Raw genomic sequence first — 16140 nt, forward strand, 5'->3', positions numbered from 1 at the left:
GGTGATAAACCTTTTTTTTTCTCAAAGAGGACAGATTTGGGTCACTTAACTTATGCGCCTCTGTAAAGAAATACATTTAATTTGGGATCTGAAAGGTAGTAAGGAGAAGAGAGAGAAGTCTTCCAGGGAAAGGGAACCTACAAATGGACATACAATATCTCTGGGCTGTAATAAGTAGGAAGAGAATAAGATGTGGTTGGAGACAAGCCTCGAAAAAGGTGCTTTGAAGTGCATTATTAAACAGTATTTTAAGGGCAAAATGAATTTTCAGTAGGACTTAGGTTAGAGGAGTGACATGGTCCACTTTATATGTTCAATGATCAAGTTGGGAACGTTATGGAAGCTTGGTCTAGATTTTTGACAATGAAGACAGAGCATAATGGCTGGGATCTGAATCTATTTTAGAGGTGTGCAAGTATCAGATGGCATTGTTTTCTCAATATGAAATTTGGGAGGAAAGATAGAGCAATAAATTTCCAATGTGAATATTGGTCCTGCTTTCAAATACGCAAGTGTTAGTATGTGTATGTATTTGAGAACAGAAGAACACACACTTTTCACCTTTTAATTCTCGTATTTTTATAGCACTTTAGAATTCATCAAGGGCATTCCCTTCTTTTCTATTCAGATGTAGAAACAACAGGGAACAATCAGCTCAAAGTTGTACAGAGCAAGTCTGCAGTAGAACTGGGCCTCAAACTAGTCCTTTTAGTCCATGAAAAATTGAGCATATAATAATAAACCATACCCTCGGTATAGGCTGAAGATACAGGCTGGGAAATATTTGATCCCCAGATTGTATTTGCACCTGTGGTTACAGTCTCTCTTCTCCCGGAGGCTAAGAGCCTAGCTGGGCACCTCCTGTGGGGTTGTCTCCTGCACTGGCCCCACTCCCACCATTACACACAGCTAAAGCCCAGGGACAAGCAAATTTACAGTCTCTTCCCTGGGCTCAAATTCTTCTCTTTTGTATGAGCTTAAACAGAGATTTAAAAAGACGAAACAAAACAAAACAAAAAACAAAACACAACTAATTGTGAGGTATTGAGCCCACAGATACGTTTAGTTTGACTCATGCAATATTATTTATTTTGAATTAGTTTCCATGACCTATAAATCAAGAGATTACACACACACACTCATGCATACATGCATGCACATATGATTGGCATATTTAGGATTTCTCTTATAATTATAATTATATAATATATTATATAATTATAAATTATAATTTCTCTGTCACTGGTTTGCATACCAAAAATTGATAGGGACCTCCCACGACCTAATCTCTGGGGCCTTTTGGCTTGTGATCCCCAGCTTAAAGAATACATGTGGAATTGGGTGAAGGCCAGCTACTAAAGTGTGGGTACTCCACAGGCAGGCAAATACCACTGGTTGTTCCTTCGGCTGCTTATCCCCAGCCTAACAGGGAAAAATAGAATAAGACCAGGAGAGAAAAAAAATGTTTAAATGTTGCACGCTCCCTTCAGTCATCAGTGATGAACCTATGAGACAGTTTCCATTCCCCACTGAGCCAGAAAAGGAGGGAAATCTTGGCTGGAATCCACAGGTTATCACAAAATAGGCAGGGATGTAGGTAAGACCCTTTAGAATGCCCACGGTGGGGGGAAAATAATATTAGATGCCATGGGGTTGGCCCAGATGAGGAACGTTCCCAGAGATAGGCACTAATGGAATCTCTTGACTTTCTATGAAGTTCTTTACATCCCAGACTTCTAAAACATCTCTCCCCTTGCCACGTGGTGATGCTCATTCAACCCCTCCCTTCTAAATCTGTTCTCAAACCAGCAGCTGAGAACCAGGAAAAGGTTGATTTCTCTTCTGGCAGAGGATAAAGCCAGGGAATTTCCCTCATTCACATGTGGGGGTAAGAAAGGTGCACCTGACAGCCCAACTTGGAATTCTTCTGCCATTGGCAGAGTTACATGTTCTTTTATACAGTGGTAAGGTTTCATAGTACCATTAATACAGAATTCCTTTTCATTAAGAGTTACAGAGGCTTTTGAGTGGTATGTAAATATATATGTATATGTGTATATGTATATGTATGTATATATATATTCTTTCTGTAGGATAATATATTCAAAGTTTCAAACAACTGATTTCCATAGGTATTTTTGGAGCATAGTGTATGTACAAGTTGAAAATCTATATTTTCTATTGTTCATGATCATTGCTAACCTTTCTCTGTTACTTTTGCCAGGACATTTACTTTAAGAATAGGAAAATGGAGTAAATTTAGAGGCAGTCCTATTATTTTGGTAATTTTTTGATGTTTAGATAAATACAAAATCAGACCTTAAACTGAAACTATTTACTGTAAGGAACATGGCCCTCAGATAAAAAGAAAAGTTACGACAGTGGACATCTTTAGAAAAAGAGACTGGAAAATTATGGCTTGTTAAATTCAACATCCACCTTGGAAAAAAATCATAAACAAAACATTTTATAAAAACTCAGAGACAAAATCACTCAAGAGTAACAAGCACAGATTCATAAATAGCAGTTTCTACCAAACTATTCTAACATAATTGTTTCCTTATTAACTATGCACCTAGGTCAAGGGGAAGGATTTTAATGCATATTACAACACAATTATTGGCAATCTGGGGAGCTTTAAACATTGCCCATTAATAGATATGGGTTCACAGCCCTGCTACTGAAGAATCACCTGAGTGATTTACTAAAAATACACAATATTAGGCATCAGAATCTTTACTGAACTGCAATCATGGCAACTTTACGAGCTAAGAATATGTATTCCCATTTTTCAAAAGAGACAAATGACCTGCAGGAAAATGAAGTAACTTGTCCAGGATCGCAGTGCTGGAAGGCTAAGACGTCCCGTTTGAGCCAGGCATCTGACTCCAGAGTCTGTACTCTCAATAACTAGAGAAGTTCAACTGAATCCTTCTTCTGCTTTCCTCTCATTGCTCTCCAGATTGTCAGACTGTTGGGTAGCAGGTGTGTTTGCCTGTTTTTCTTGGTTTGCCTTTCAAATCACAAATGCTTTTTACCTTGCTGAAATTGCAGTGCTATGTGTGGTGTGTATCTAGGTCTGTGTTGCCAAATGCAATAGACATTAGTCAAGTGTGGCTATGGTATTTTCCATGCGGTGAATCCAGACTTGAAAGATGTAGAATTGGTATGAAAAAAAGATGTAAAATGCTTCAATAATTTTTAATACTGATATCATGAAATGATAAAACAATGGATATAGTAGGTCAAAGAAAACATTCCTAAAATTAATTTCACTTGCTTCTTTCCTTTCTAAAAATATGGCTCTTGGAAAATTTACAATACCATATGGGTTCAGATTTGTAATTCACATATTTCTATTAGACGGCTCTGATCTAGGTAAACCTTCGCTTATCCTTCTAGATTTTCTTCCATTGGCTGACATAGTTGAACATTTACTAGTATAAAAATTTCTTGGTGTCTTATTTCTCTTTGTTTCCCTTGTAAACTGTAGCACAGAGCTTTGCAAATATTGTGCTAAACAGTTCATTTCCATCTTTTGCACTGAAGTTTGGTTAAATTAATATTCAGTCTAAACTATTTCCTTGATACCTTCCAGGTGTTTGTCGTGCTCGTACAACAGCTTATCATATAGGAGCTCAATAAATGCTACTTGAGTTTGATAACTATATACGAAGTGGTCAGTAACAAACCTGACCACCATCTAATGTATGGAGAGTTATACTCATACAAATATATCCTTAAAGTGATAGTTCATACATAGAATCTCATTTCTGATTCATTCAAAATGCTATGTTTCGAAATTTGTTCTGAGGCACATAATTATTCACACGTTAGAATGATTTCATGAATTTACTGCAGCCATGGACTGTAAAGAAAAGCCTATTTCAAGCTCGATGCTATTTCTCAGCCTTTCTCCTCTACCACCAATTTTGGACTTTTTCTTTGGTATTGAAGGGACTTCGTGTGGTAAATATTATCCTGAAGAGTTGTGTTAATGAAATTTTTATTGAACTAATTAGATTTAAAAGATACTAAGGTACTATAAGAAGCCATCTAATACATTCTTTTAAAAAAATCAATGCCGAACTATTCATTCAGAATCAGTTAAGTTGGTAAATTTTATGTTACATGATTATTAGTAAATGCCTTAAGAAACACAGTCAGAATCCTTCATTATATGTTATACATATTGTTGTATGTTGCTACTTAATTTTTTTGTCTGCACACTGCCAATTGCTCTTGAATATATCTGATTTTTGGAATGTGATTCCATCCACATTCATGGATCCCAGGTTCTTTAAGGGGCTTTTAGCTTTTCCTCTGTGCTAAGAAAGCACTACATGAGATGAGCAGTCACTTGGGATTAGAATTCAATGTGTCAGCTAACTCAGAAATCCCAATACAGAATTTAGCACTCCTGGTCAACAGATACTCTCCGGGGAGCTTGGCTTCCAAAAATCAATTATTGGATTGTGTCCATCTAAAGCCAGAGCAGGTTTGTTGGTGGCTGTTTTTATTTCCTATTACCCATGGAGTGATGATATTTATTTTAAAGAATAAGGAACTAAAAAGTAATTTCAAAAAAAGCTTTAGTTCTAGTGAATGATTTTGCATTCTACAGGATTAATTTCCAAGATATTTGAATTGGGAAAGCTGAAACCACTATAAAAGGAATGTAGTGTCTTAAGGGTCTTAGGATGACATGAAATAAAGTATGCACCCATTTAAGACTCTCATTTAACTCAGATATTTAAGATAAATAAATAAATTCTCTTGGCCAAATTCCTTATGTATCATAAAATTGCAGGTAAGTATCAGGTAAAAGGTAAGTGACACCATTGGCTGTCCTCTCTAGTTAAGAGATCCAGGGATAGCTTGTCTGCATGGTGCACTTTGGAAGTCACAGCATTGGAATAAGTCATAATGACATATAACAGAAGTAGGCAACAGAGTTTAAATGGTTTATACTTTTATACTTCTATGTTGTGTTCCTATCTTACAGACTTTTATAGTATTGAATAAAGGGAAGGCCATCTTCCGGTTCAGTGCCACCTCTGCCCTGTACATTTTAACTCCCTTCAATCCTCTTAGGAAAATAGCTATTAAGATTTTGGTACATTCATATCCTTTTCAAGTGATCAATATTAACTATTTGTGTGTAAAATCTGTAAGTGCTTTGTAGCTAAATGTAAAATTGGCTCGGGAAATGTCCATACTCTATGGATTTAATCACTCATTTTGTATCTTCTTTTGTCATATAAGCCTTATTCTTACAGTTTATTAGTCATATGGGTGACACTGAAACTTACAATGTCTTTAATATCATATATATATATTTCAAATATATATTCTACATCAGTCTGTAACATTTCCTATATATATCTTAAAAATACTTGCACGTATTGAGTCTTACAAATCTAGTGTAAGGTGGCCATATTTATCCTTATCATCTTTGTACAAAGTTTGTGATTATCTAGAATTTGCAGTGAATAATGATATAATAACAGAAAAATCTATTTCCAGAGCCAAATTTAGACATACCTATTATGTAAAGCACTTTAGTGTATCTTAGAATAAACCTTTAAGTTTATTTTCTATGGAAGAATGTTAGGGGGCTTTGGCCAATACTTAGTTAATTCTTGATCTTTCCTAATGAAATCCATGAGGAAATACTGGAATATTGGCTGAATTTCAAATTTAAATAATCGAATTATGACTGTCATGGAAAACTGATTGCTTAGTAAAGACTCTGGAAGTTAATGAAAGAAGCTGAGATTATATTTCCAAATGGTCTTTAGGGATTTGACTTTGTGATTTCCATTGGTGTTAAAAACAGACTCCAACTAAATTCATCTATTCATATTCACTGGCAAAAAAACTTTATTTCTAAAATAAATATTTTTATTTATTATTATTTTATTTTATTATTATATAAAATAAATATAAAACTACTGTTGTAATTTTCATGAACACGTACTACCTGATTTTTTTGAAAGTTTCTAAATCTGAAAAGACCATTCTATTTTTAACCTGATAGCAAGAGATTCCTTAGTGGTATAAATATAATTTTATTAACGGTAAAAGTTTCAAAACATAATAATTCTATGTTCAAGATTTTTACATTTGTGGAGGTTACCTTATCCTAGTTTGTACTCCTAGTGCCATCATGTGGTCATTTGATGAAAACTTCCTTTTTCACTTAATGGAAAATTTTTGTTTTGGCAGTAAACTGTACTGGAAAGAATATTGGATATGAAGGCAGGAAACTTGTGTTCTACTGCTCAGCCAAGTTATCTAATTTCTCTAGAGCTTAGGTCTTATTTCTCTGATTTCTTAAATATAGTGATTAAACTAGGTGTTTTTCAAGGTCCGTTTCAGCTCCATAGTTTGTTATGTTTAGTAATTTATTTGAGCTAACACTTGGATCATATCTAGGAACATTTAGGCCTGTGCCAACCACCTTGCACATTTTAACTCATGTAATTTGTGCCTCAAACTGATGAGGTCTATACTTGATTAGCTACATTGTAGGAAAGTCAGTGGAGACATGAGATTCTGTGGCAAGAATGGCTGAGTGACTTGCCCAAGATCACTTTTATGTGGAATTTTAATTACATTCATATCACTTTAAGTCCTGGCCTTCTGAAATTTTCACTTTGACTCATATTCATGTGGCTGCACTTGAACAAACTCCGTCAAAATAGAACAACCCCACACTCAGCACTGTGCTGTACTTGGACTACATATTTTTTCGTGTATCGAACTTATTCTATAACAAGTATTTAAGAAATTACATATTGCATGTGTGTGCTTTCCTTCACAATTTACTATTTTAGTCACCTGAATTAGTTCAGATTCAAATTAGTTCAGATCAGTTTTCTCTGCTCAGAATCTGTGCCGCTCCAGATGGCAGTTTCCCCACCAAAGTTCTCTGGGAGGTTAACATACTGATTCAATAATAGTATCAAAAGCAACATTTGATACTTACATAAAGCTTTCTCATACATTATCTCACTTCATCTATACAACTACTCTGTGAGGGTGATATTATTGCCCACATTTTACAGATGACAAAACCGAAATTTAAAGAAATTAGATAATTGCCCGCAATGTATGAGTCACTGCATCTTGGCCAAACTACAGTTTGAGCTTTCAGTGTTTTATATAATATAATACATGGATTTGGATTTTCTTTTGTGTGTTCCTTAACAATTACCTACATTATTCAGCATGCTCATCATGTGCACTATTTTGACAAACTGTGTGTTTATGACAATGAGTAACCCTCCTGACTGGACAAAGAATGTAGAGTAAGTTCAACTTATATTTAAACCACCTACTATGTGAGCATGTGTGTGTGTGTGTGTGTGTGTATGTGTGTGTAGCTATAAATATATAGAGACATAGAGACATGTATATCTGTATCTATATATTTAAGATTTTGAAACTATACCTCCAAACAAAACTGAAGAGTATTTTATACATATATATGTATATATAGTATATATATATCTTATATATATAATACTCTTATATAGCCATTTCTAAGCAAAAGTACAAAGTAGGAAGACAAATGACATTGGCCCTCAGGGCTGCTGGTGTTAAATCTAATACCTATCCTTCACCTATATTTCATGATTATCAGAATCCCATCATCCTTGGACACTCACCATTTTTCCTTTAGGATCCACAGCGGCCAAAGCAAATGTTTTGAAAGCCATTGCGGAAATGAGCCAATATGGTAGATCTTGATTCCCATTAAATTCCAGATGAAGTCAGTGAGTTCAGAATTCAACAGGGGCTGTTACACAGGCCATAAGAAGACAATATTGAGCTTCTTCAAGTTTTCGTTGCCATCAGGCACATCTACTTTATGTCAGGCCTCTGTCAGTTTCGAGCATTGTCATCAAAAAAATTCATTGAAAAAAAATCCCCAAATTTGGGATTTTACAGCTTGGAAATTCAAGTTGTAATTCAAGCAAGTTTTACTTGCTAAACTAACTGAAGTGAAAGTTTCCAAAAACTAGAAGCATTACTAACTGCACTGAGGACTCTGATCTGGGATTCCTCTGAGGGCAGAGAGGCTGGGTTTGTGTTAGTCCTGCAGGGCCTGCGCCCTGCCTAGGTTCTAACCACTCTTGCGCAGCAGCTGCTGACCCTGAAAACGAGGGTGTGCCCAAGAGCCCCTTCCCTTCCTGGACACTCCCAAGTTGGAGCCAATCTGAAAGAAACACCGATCCTACAGGAAATAGTAAAATTTACATACAAAGAATACCTGAAGTATTGAAGTTAACATGTGAGACTCATCAATCTTCAGGCCCCCTGGTTTCTGTGACTTGATTCTCTAAATTCTGAGTAGAAGGTCAAAACTTTGGAAACATCTAAATTTCTGAGTTACCCCAACATTTCATTCTAAATTAAATTTTTACCACTTATGACCCTAGAATTATCCTATTTTGATGTTAACAAAATCCTTTTTCCAAGTTAGTTAATGGTCTTATCTTGTAGAAAGAGAAAAACACAAGACTTGCTAACTTGTCACTGCTCTCTCATTTATAAAACATGACTGAAATTAGCTTTTTACTTTCTAAAGGAAAATCATTTTATGCTTCTGCAATATTATTTGTTGGCCACTTCATCTGTGAATGTACTGGTAATTTTCAGGAGGTTCTAATCATTTATGTCAATGCTAAGACATTTCAGACAATAGCTACATAGACTTTATTAGGCATGTATTTCTTACTCTGCCTTTTGCTGGCTTTAAAAACAACTCTTTATATCTTAGGGAGTGAATTTAAATTTAAGGGTATGTTTATTTCAATGAAAATAACATCAACTTGCTTAGATTCCTTTTTTAATATTTCTCTATTCCAATGACAGAGTGGTAAGAAATTGATATACTATAAGAGAAAATCATTGCTTTATCAATTCTTTTTGGATACTTGCCTCCAGGTACACCTTCACAGGAATATACACTTTTGAATCACTTATAAAAATTATTGCAAGGGGCTTCTGTTTAGAAGACTTTACTTTTCTTCGGGACCCATGGAACTGGCTTGATTTCACTGTCATTACATTTGCGTAAGTGCCTTTTTTGAAACTGTAAAATAGAATGCAATTTGGCTTTCTATGAGTGCTTCTGTTTTTAAAGACTAAGCTTGCTTTAACTGAAAAATACCCTGGTGTGATTTATACATTTAAATTCCTGATCTTATTTAGCACAACAGGAGTCAAAGTGGCATACAACCTCTGCAGGGAGTTGAAGTTACAATTTCCACATGGAACAAACATGTCAGCAAACCTCATACATGCCACTTGTTCAACACACTCAAAACCCCTTCCACATGCACATAATATGAAAGCACAGGTGTATTCATAATATATCTGTGAAAGTGCTTCTAAAAATCACAGCTACAAACAACTGCTGGCTGCACAAATCTTTATTGACCTTATTTATATTATGTATTCTCTCTGTCTCCTTTTTTTTTTAAGATTTTATTTACTTATTTTTTATTTGAGAGAGAGAGAGAGAGAGAGAGAGAGAGAGACTACAAGCAGAGGGAGGGGGAGGAACAAGTAGACTCCATGCTGAGCACGGAGCCTAATGTGGGGCTTCATCTCACAACCCTGGGATCATGACCTGAGCCTAAATCAGATGCTTTATGGATGGAGCCACCCAGATGCCCCTCTCTCTGCCTTCTTTTATTAGTGTGGTAGAATAATGGAATCTAAACATCTATGAGCATCAAACATTTTGACAGATAAAACTAATAGGAAAAAATAAGGTGTTTTATATATTATGTATCTAATAAACTAAATTTTTGTTTCATCAACAAATTGGTTTTGAAGACTTATCAGCAGACGTGTCCTCCCTCTCTTCCTACTCATCACCGGATCCCATTTCTTTCTTCTTCTTTTCTTTCCCTCTATGACTTTCTTCCTATTGTCTTTACCTCAACCTAAACCTTGTCTTCATCTCCCATCCAGATGCACTCAGAAATATGCCCAATTTCTCCATCCATCTCCTTTTTTTCTAGTGGTAAACTTGCCCAAGGAAGGAGAGACTCGGAGGAGTAATCGAAGGCCATTGAGGAGTAGGTGAAATTAGTGTGGAGGAAGGTGGTCAGCGTCCACCTGCCCTCACCATTTCTTCAGGAGCTGATTTTCTTGGCTTCTTGTAGGCCTAATGGGGTAAATGGGATGAGAAGCAGGGCTGACATATTCAGGGCTCCAAATGCGCCTGTCTCATCTTATTTCCATAACTAGTTAGGGTAAGCCCATTCTTCCTCATTCCTTCTGGCTCCCTTTCCAAAGAAAGCATGTTGAGACAATGGTTTTTTGAGACTAAAGTAGCAGTAATTCCAGGGGCACCATAAAGCCCTCAAAAAATCTTGTTCTTACCTTGCCTAACTTTCTCTTAGGAGTTGCACTAGAAAAACCTTTTCATGTCCAGATAGTTAGTAAGGCAATCTGCCTTTTCCTGTTTGATTTCTCTTGGATGATTTCATGCCTTTTATTATTATTTTTTAACTGAAACCCTGAAACTATAGCCAAGAATTATTTCTGTTTACTCAGTTCTCCATAGTTACACATGATGTTGGTTATATTGCTTGCCAAAAGAGCAACAGGATTATATACTTTATGAAGTTTACATCTACCAACAGATTTAAATTACATCAGTTAAGAAAACAAAATTATCATTCTGAGTTACCAAGAAGATCTTCATAAAAGGCCCAAGAAAATAATCTAAACCCTGCTTAAACCTTGAATAACTCTGATTTAGTTCTACAGGTATGTAACAGAATTTGTAAGCCTAGACAATTTTTTAGCTCTTCAAACTCTCAGAGTCTTGAGAGCTTTGAAAACTATTTCTGTAATTACAGGTAAGGAGTGATTGGTGTGAAGCACAAGGCTCCTTGTACCTACAACTCTTTGTATCTTGTTATTGTGTTGTGTGTGTGAACTCCCTATTACAGATACGTGACAGAGTTTGTGGACTTGGGCAATGTCTCAGCGCTAAGAACATTCAGAGTTCTCCGAGCACTGAAAACAATTTCAGTCATTCCAGGTGAGAGCTAAGTTAAAAACTGGGACTGACCCATCAAGTATTTTCAGAGACAGTTTCTTTGCTTGGCAACATTACAGAAAATCAAGAATCATAATAAAGTAATCAAAATCATAATCAAAATCAAGTGCTTTACAGGAAATAATTCTTATTTTTTGGACTTAAGTTTTTTATGTTTTTCTACTTTTTATCAGCCTAAGAGTTTAATAGTGTTTTTAATGAGATACTGAAATATATAGTCTTTTCGTGATTTGTACTTAGACATGTCATGTTTTGTTTTCTTTTTCTCTATGTCAGTTGTACCAAGGATTTGGTCTCTAATGAATGTACCAATTTGTAATTTCTTGTTCATTGTAGGTATTGATGATGATGTATGTATAATATAAATCCTAATATTGTTTTAAAATAAAGGAAATAAGATAATAAAGAGTAACATGAGTCTGCATAAAGGATTTATTATCTGAAGGTGTAGTCATACCCTTTCACCACATACACCACAAATGTGGTTATTATAACAAATTATAACTATAACAAAATTGTAACGAAATTTTTCTCTTTATAAATAAGCATTTAAGAATATGTGTTCAGGTAATTTGCTATAAAACTGATAACTGACCCTAATGAATGTATGGGGTGAGTTTCATTAGCAAAAAGGAGAAATACAAGAGCCTTTCCTTAATACAGGCTTCATGAAGACCATGAATCTCCCATTATTTTCTCTCAACCTAATGGGATATGACCTTCATTTCAATGTTTGGATCATTACGTTTCCAGAGCTTATCTCCTTAGCACTTTAGTCTTCCATGAATTGTTGCTTTTCCACTAGCATTATAATTATTTTCAGACTGCTGCATGAAGTACATGTTTCAAGAAAATCGAGTGAAGTTTTGTTTCTTTCCGACCTTCTAAATCTTCATAGTCATAGCCTTCTTTCTTTAAAAAGGCCTGAAGACCATTGTGGGGGCTCTGATCCAGTCGGTGAAGAAGCTCTCCGATGTCATGATCCTGACTGTGTTCTGTCTGAGCGTGTTTGCCCTGATTGGGCTGCAGCTGTTCATGGGTAACCTGCGGAATAAATGTGTGCAATGGCCTCCCACCAATGCTTCCCTGGAGGAACACAGTATAGAGAGGAATGTAACTATGAATTACAATGGCACACTTGTCAATGAAACTCGCTTTGAGTTTGACTGGAAATCATATATTCAAGATACAAGTAAGAATTTTTGTTACGTAAATTTATTTTTTCATTGTTGATTTGCCTTCCACCAAGGCATAGAAAATTTTCTGAAAATGATTGCATAATAGATTGTGATCTTAGTCATCACACCAATGGTTTGCATATACACTTAATTATTTTATTGATAACTGTTCTAATTTTGACTCCTAAATGCCATTTTCTATGGCATCATTATATGGGAGGCTGAAAAATTCAGCTGCAAAGAAAGTAAGTAAAATTTTCTCTTTTATTTACTTTTCGTATTTGCCAGTGGCAATGTTTCAAAAACAGGCACAGAACATAATTCATGGGGAAAGGGAGTGTCTTTTTTTAAAGAAAAGTATTAAATATATAAAACTTAGTCTTTAGATGGGCTTTTATCTTTATTATTTTAAGGTGATGAGTAATACTTAGAAAAAAAAATAAACAAGGAATAAACCTTAGTGACTGCTTCATAAAACAAGTAAGATTAGTCATGAAAAATTACTTGTAGTTGGATAATTTTTGAAGTCGTGATAGCATAATAAAAAAAACTACCTGGTGTCTTTTTATAGTCAGAGATCTAGAAAATACCTTGGAAGATACAGATTAATTGTTTCACGACATTAGTGATATGCCAACAAATAATTTGTAAGTAGTTACAGATTTCTAGGTTAAGAAAAATACTTGTCCCTTATGCACTGAAATAAGTCAGACAGAGGAAGACAAATACCATCTGCTTTCACTCATAGGTGAAATCTAAAAATATATGATAATAAATGGATAAGAAAATGAAAAACAGACTCAGACCTATAAATACAGAGAATGTATTGGTTCTAGAGGGGTAGGAGTGAAAGGTTGGTTCTAGAGGGGTAGGAGTGAATGGTTCTAGAGGGGTAGGAGTAAAAGCAACCTTTTGAAGGGGAGTGGCTTCCAGTTACAGAGTGAATAAGTCACAGGAATAAAAGGCATAGCATTGGGAAAATAGTCAATGATACTGTACTAGCAATGTGTCAGGACAGAAGGTAGCTACACTTGTGAACATAGCGTAACGTAGAAACTTGTGGAATCACTATGTTGTACACCTGAAACGAAAGAAACATTGTCAACTTCATTCAGATTTTTAAAGTGATGATTTAATTTGATACGTTTCTCTTTTTGTCATCATTTCACTTATTTATTCAATCAACTTTATTGAAAGACTGCTGGGCCCTAGCAATAGTAATATGGAAATAACTAATGATCAGACTTTCTTTGAAGGAGTAACAGTATTTGTAAAGAAATAATTACAATGTAGGGCAATGAGTATAATAGTAATGGAAGTAGCTACATATTTACTGGTAACACAGTGAGAGGAGTTCTTAATTTTGCCATTCTTTAGTGGGTAGGAAGTGGAGAATATAAAAAAACAGTTCACAAAAGAAGTGATACTTCAACTTGATATTAAAACAATCTAAGGAATTTGTCAGAGGAAGAAAGCTTTGAGGTAATAGTCACCCCTAGTAATTATTTTAGCTTTACTATTTAACACTTTCCATTACATTTTTTTAGCAGATTTATGCTCCTTTTGCTATAAGCTGTCTCTGATATATCCTGGAAATTGATACAATGTAAATTAAAATTAACTGTTAAATATTTATAAATAGTGTTTAAATATACAGAAGAAAGAAAAGATACAATCCCTTTATTTTCAAATGTGTGGTCTTTTTGAAAAACAAAGGAATCTGTCATGCTTATCTATTTTTACAGAATGATTTTTTTATTTTTCACAAGGGTGGTGGGAAAACACTGATACCTCTTAAATTTTTCTGCTAGCACCTGTGATTATAACTAATTTTATATTCACAAAGAACAAATGCTTTCTATTATTAAGTGTCCAATCCTTATAGTACAATATCTAGTATTTAGAGGAAGAAGTGGCAAATACCTGTGTCTTTGAATAAATTATATAATGTATTTTAAATTACTCTATGAATCCTAAAAGTTGGGCCTGGTCTTGCTTTCATTTTCCAATGTAATGCAAATTGCTCATCATTTGACTTTCTTTTTTCTGACCAGGATATCATTATTTTCTGGAGGGTGTTTTGGATGCACTACTATGTGGAAATAGCTCTGATGCAGGGTAAGCCAATAATTTGTATGTGCTTGTGTATGTGTATACTTTATTAATATTACTTCTAAGGTAAGGGATTATTCAAAGATTAAGCAAGTTTTATGTTTCATAAAACAAGGAATAATACTTTTACTTTAATGCTGTGTCCCTTAGAGTAGTGTATGTGAGCTAGAAGGCAACTCTAGAGGCTTTATAATAGGGAAAATGAACTAGAGTGTGCTAAAATGCTAATTATCAACAGAAAATAGTTTTGTAAAATATTACTAAAAGTACTAGGCATTTTTTTAATGATGACATCAAGAGATAAGTAAAACTATGTTATGTCAAAAGCTGGGAAATATGTTACTTATTTATCATGCTTCTATCCCTTGAGATAACTTCTATCCCTTAAAGTAGCCAATTTTCCTGGGTAGACAGTGTTATAAGTATAGCATGCTATGAAAATAAAAAGTTAGCAGAACTTCTTGTAATACTATCTTTTGTCCCTTCTATAGTCAATGTCCAGAAGGATATGTGTGTGTGAAAGCTGGTAGAAATCCTAATTATGGCTATACAAGCTTCGACACATTCAGTTGGGCTTTTTTGTCTCTGTTTCGACTGATGACTCAGGACTTCTGGGAAAATCTGTACCAACTGGTGAGAATCTGAGGAGATACCCCACATTTATGCAGAAGCATATAAGAAAATCATCTTCGTTATGAAATCCAAATCACAGTATTATATAGTAAAAGGAATGGAAATTGAAATTAGGAGATTTGAATTCCTTTATCCTATTGATTATTACGCACAGTAGTCATGGTGATGACAGGGCTAGCAATTCTCTCTCATTTCCTTTTGGCCCAAAACCTATTTTCCACCCTCTTCAAACATAGGTCTTCTCAATTACAAGTACATCTTCCCCTCTGCCCCATCTGTACCCTCAGGTAGCAGGAGATGAAAATCAATAAGCAGACATAGAAAGATAACTTTGATGTCTTCCTTAACTTTTACCACAGGCTCAGATCTTTGATGAAATCTTCATTGTATTTTATTTGATTCCATTTTATTCTTGGTGAGTCCAAGAATTCCCTCCTAGAGGTCAAAATGGGAATGCATGAGTTAAGAGAAAAGGAAGAGGAAGAGGATAAAGAAACAAAGAGGTAGAAGGGGGTGTGACCATCATAATTATTATTTATGTTGGAGTCCTACATGACACACAAGTAAGTTGAAAGTTGAAGCCACTAGTTCATGAAGTGATATTCAAAAAATAATTTTAATGATCTTATTTTCAGACATTACGTGCTGCTGGAAAAACATACATGATTTTTTTTGTGCTGGTCATTTTCTTGGGCTCATTCTATCTGATAAATTTGATCCTGGCTGTGGTGGCCATGGCCTATGAGGAACAGAATCAGGCCACCTTGGAAGAGGCAGAACAGAAAGAGGCTGAATTTCAGCAGATGCTCGAACAGCTTAAAAAGCAACAAGAGGCAGCTCAGGTAAATTCAACAAATCAAATATGTCCTGTCTCATGGTACAAATCTTTTTTATTGTTTCAGTTGTTATAAAAATACCTGAGCGAAAGTGAGAGATGGATAATCGTTTGACTCAATTAAGAGAAGCTGGTAGTATGAAAGATTAGTAATTATTTCTATATATTGATCATCTATAGATCATTTAGTTTAATTTTTCTAATATGTCTGCAATATTGACCACAGTGGAACTCTCTCATGCCTTTTTAATGTTTTAAGGTTTTTATAACTAAAGGGGGAATGTGATTTTAAA

The 16140-nt window shown here is 34.9% G+C and overlaps 1 protein-coding gene across 8 annotated transcripts in view; it reads left to right on the top strand.

The window, feature by feature from the left end:
- Positions 1-16140, top strand: part of SCN1A (sodium voltage-gated channel alpha subunit 1) — a 141098-nt gene that overhangs the window by 64990 nt on the left and 59968 nt on the right. For 5 of the 8 annotated variants that reach the window (XM_082690241.1, XM_082690240.1, XM_082690247.1 and 2 more), the window contains exons 3-10: positions 5006-5123; positions 7223-7313; positions 8956-9084; positions 10980-11071; positions 12012-12281; positions 14322-14385; positions 14871-15012; positions 15648-15854. In XM_082690241.1, coding sequence (XP_082546367.1) covers positions 5006-5123; positions 7223-7313; positions 8956-9084; positions 10980-11071; positions 12012-12281; positions 14322-14385; positions 14871-15012; positions 15648-15854 — 1113 coding nt within the window. The remainder of the gene's footprint in view (positions 1-5005; positions 5124-7222; positions 7314-8955; positions 9085-10979; positions 11072-12011; positions 12282-14321; positions 14386-14870; positions 15013-15647; positions 15855-16140) is intronic. The other 3 variants (XM_082690245.1, XM_082690244.1, XM_082690246.1) reach the window with 1 other exon arrangement.

Source organism: Mustela nivalis (assembly GCF_964662115.1).
Source record: "Mustela nivalis genome assembly, chromosome: 11".
Classification (NCBI taxonomy): domain Eukaryota; kingdom Metazoa; phylum Chordata; class Mammalia; order Carnivora; family Mustelidae; genus Mustela; species Mustela nivalis.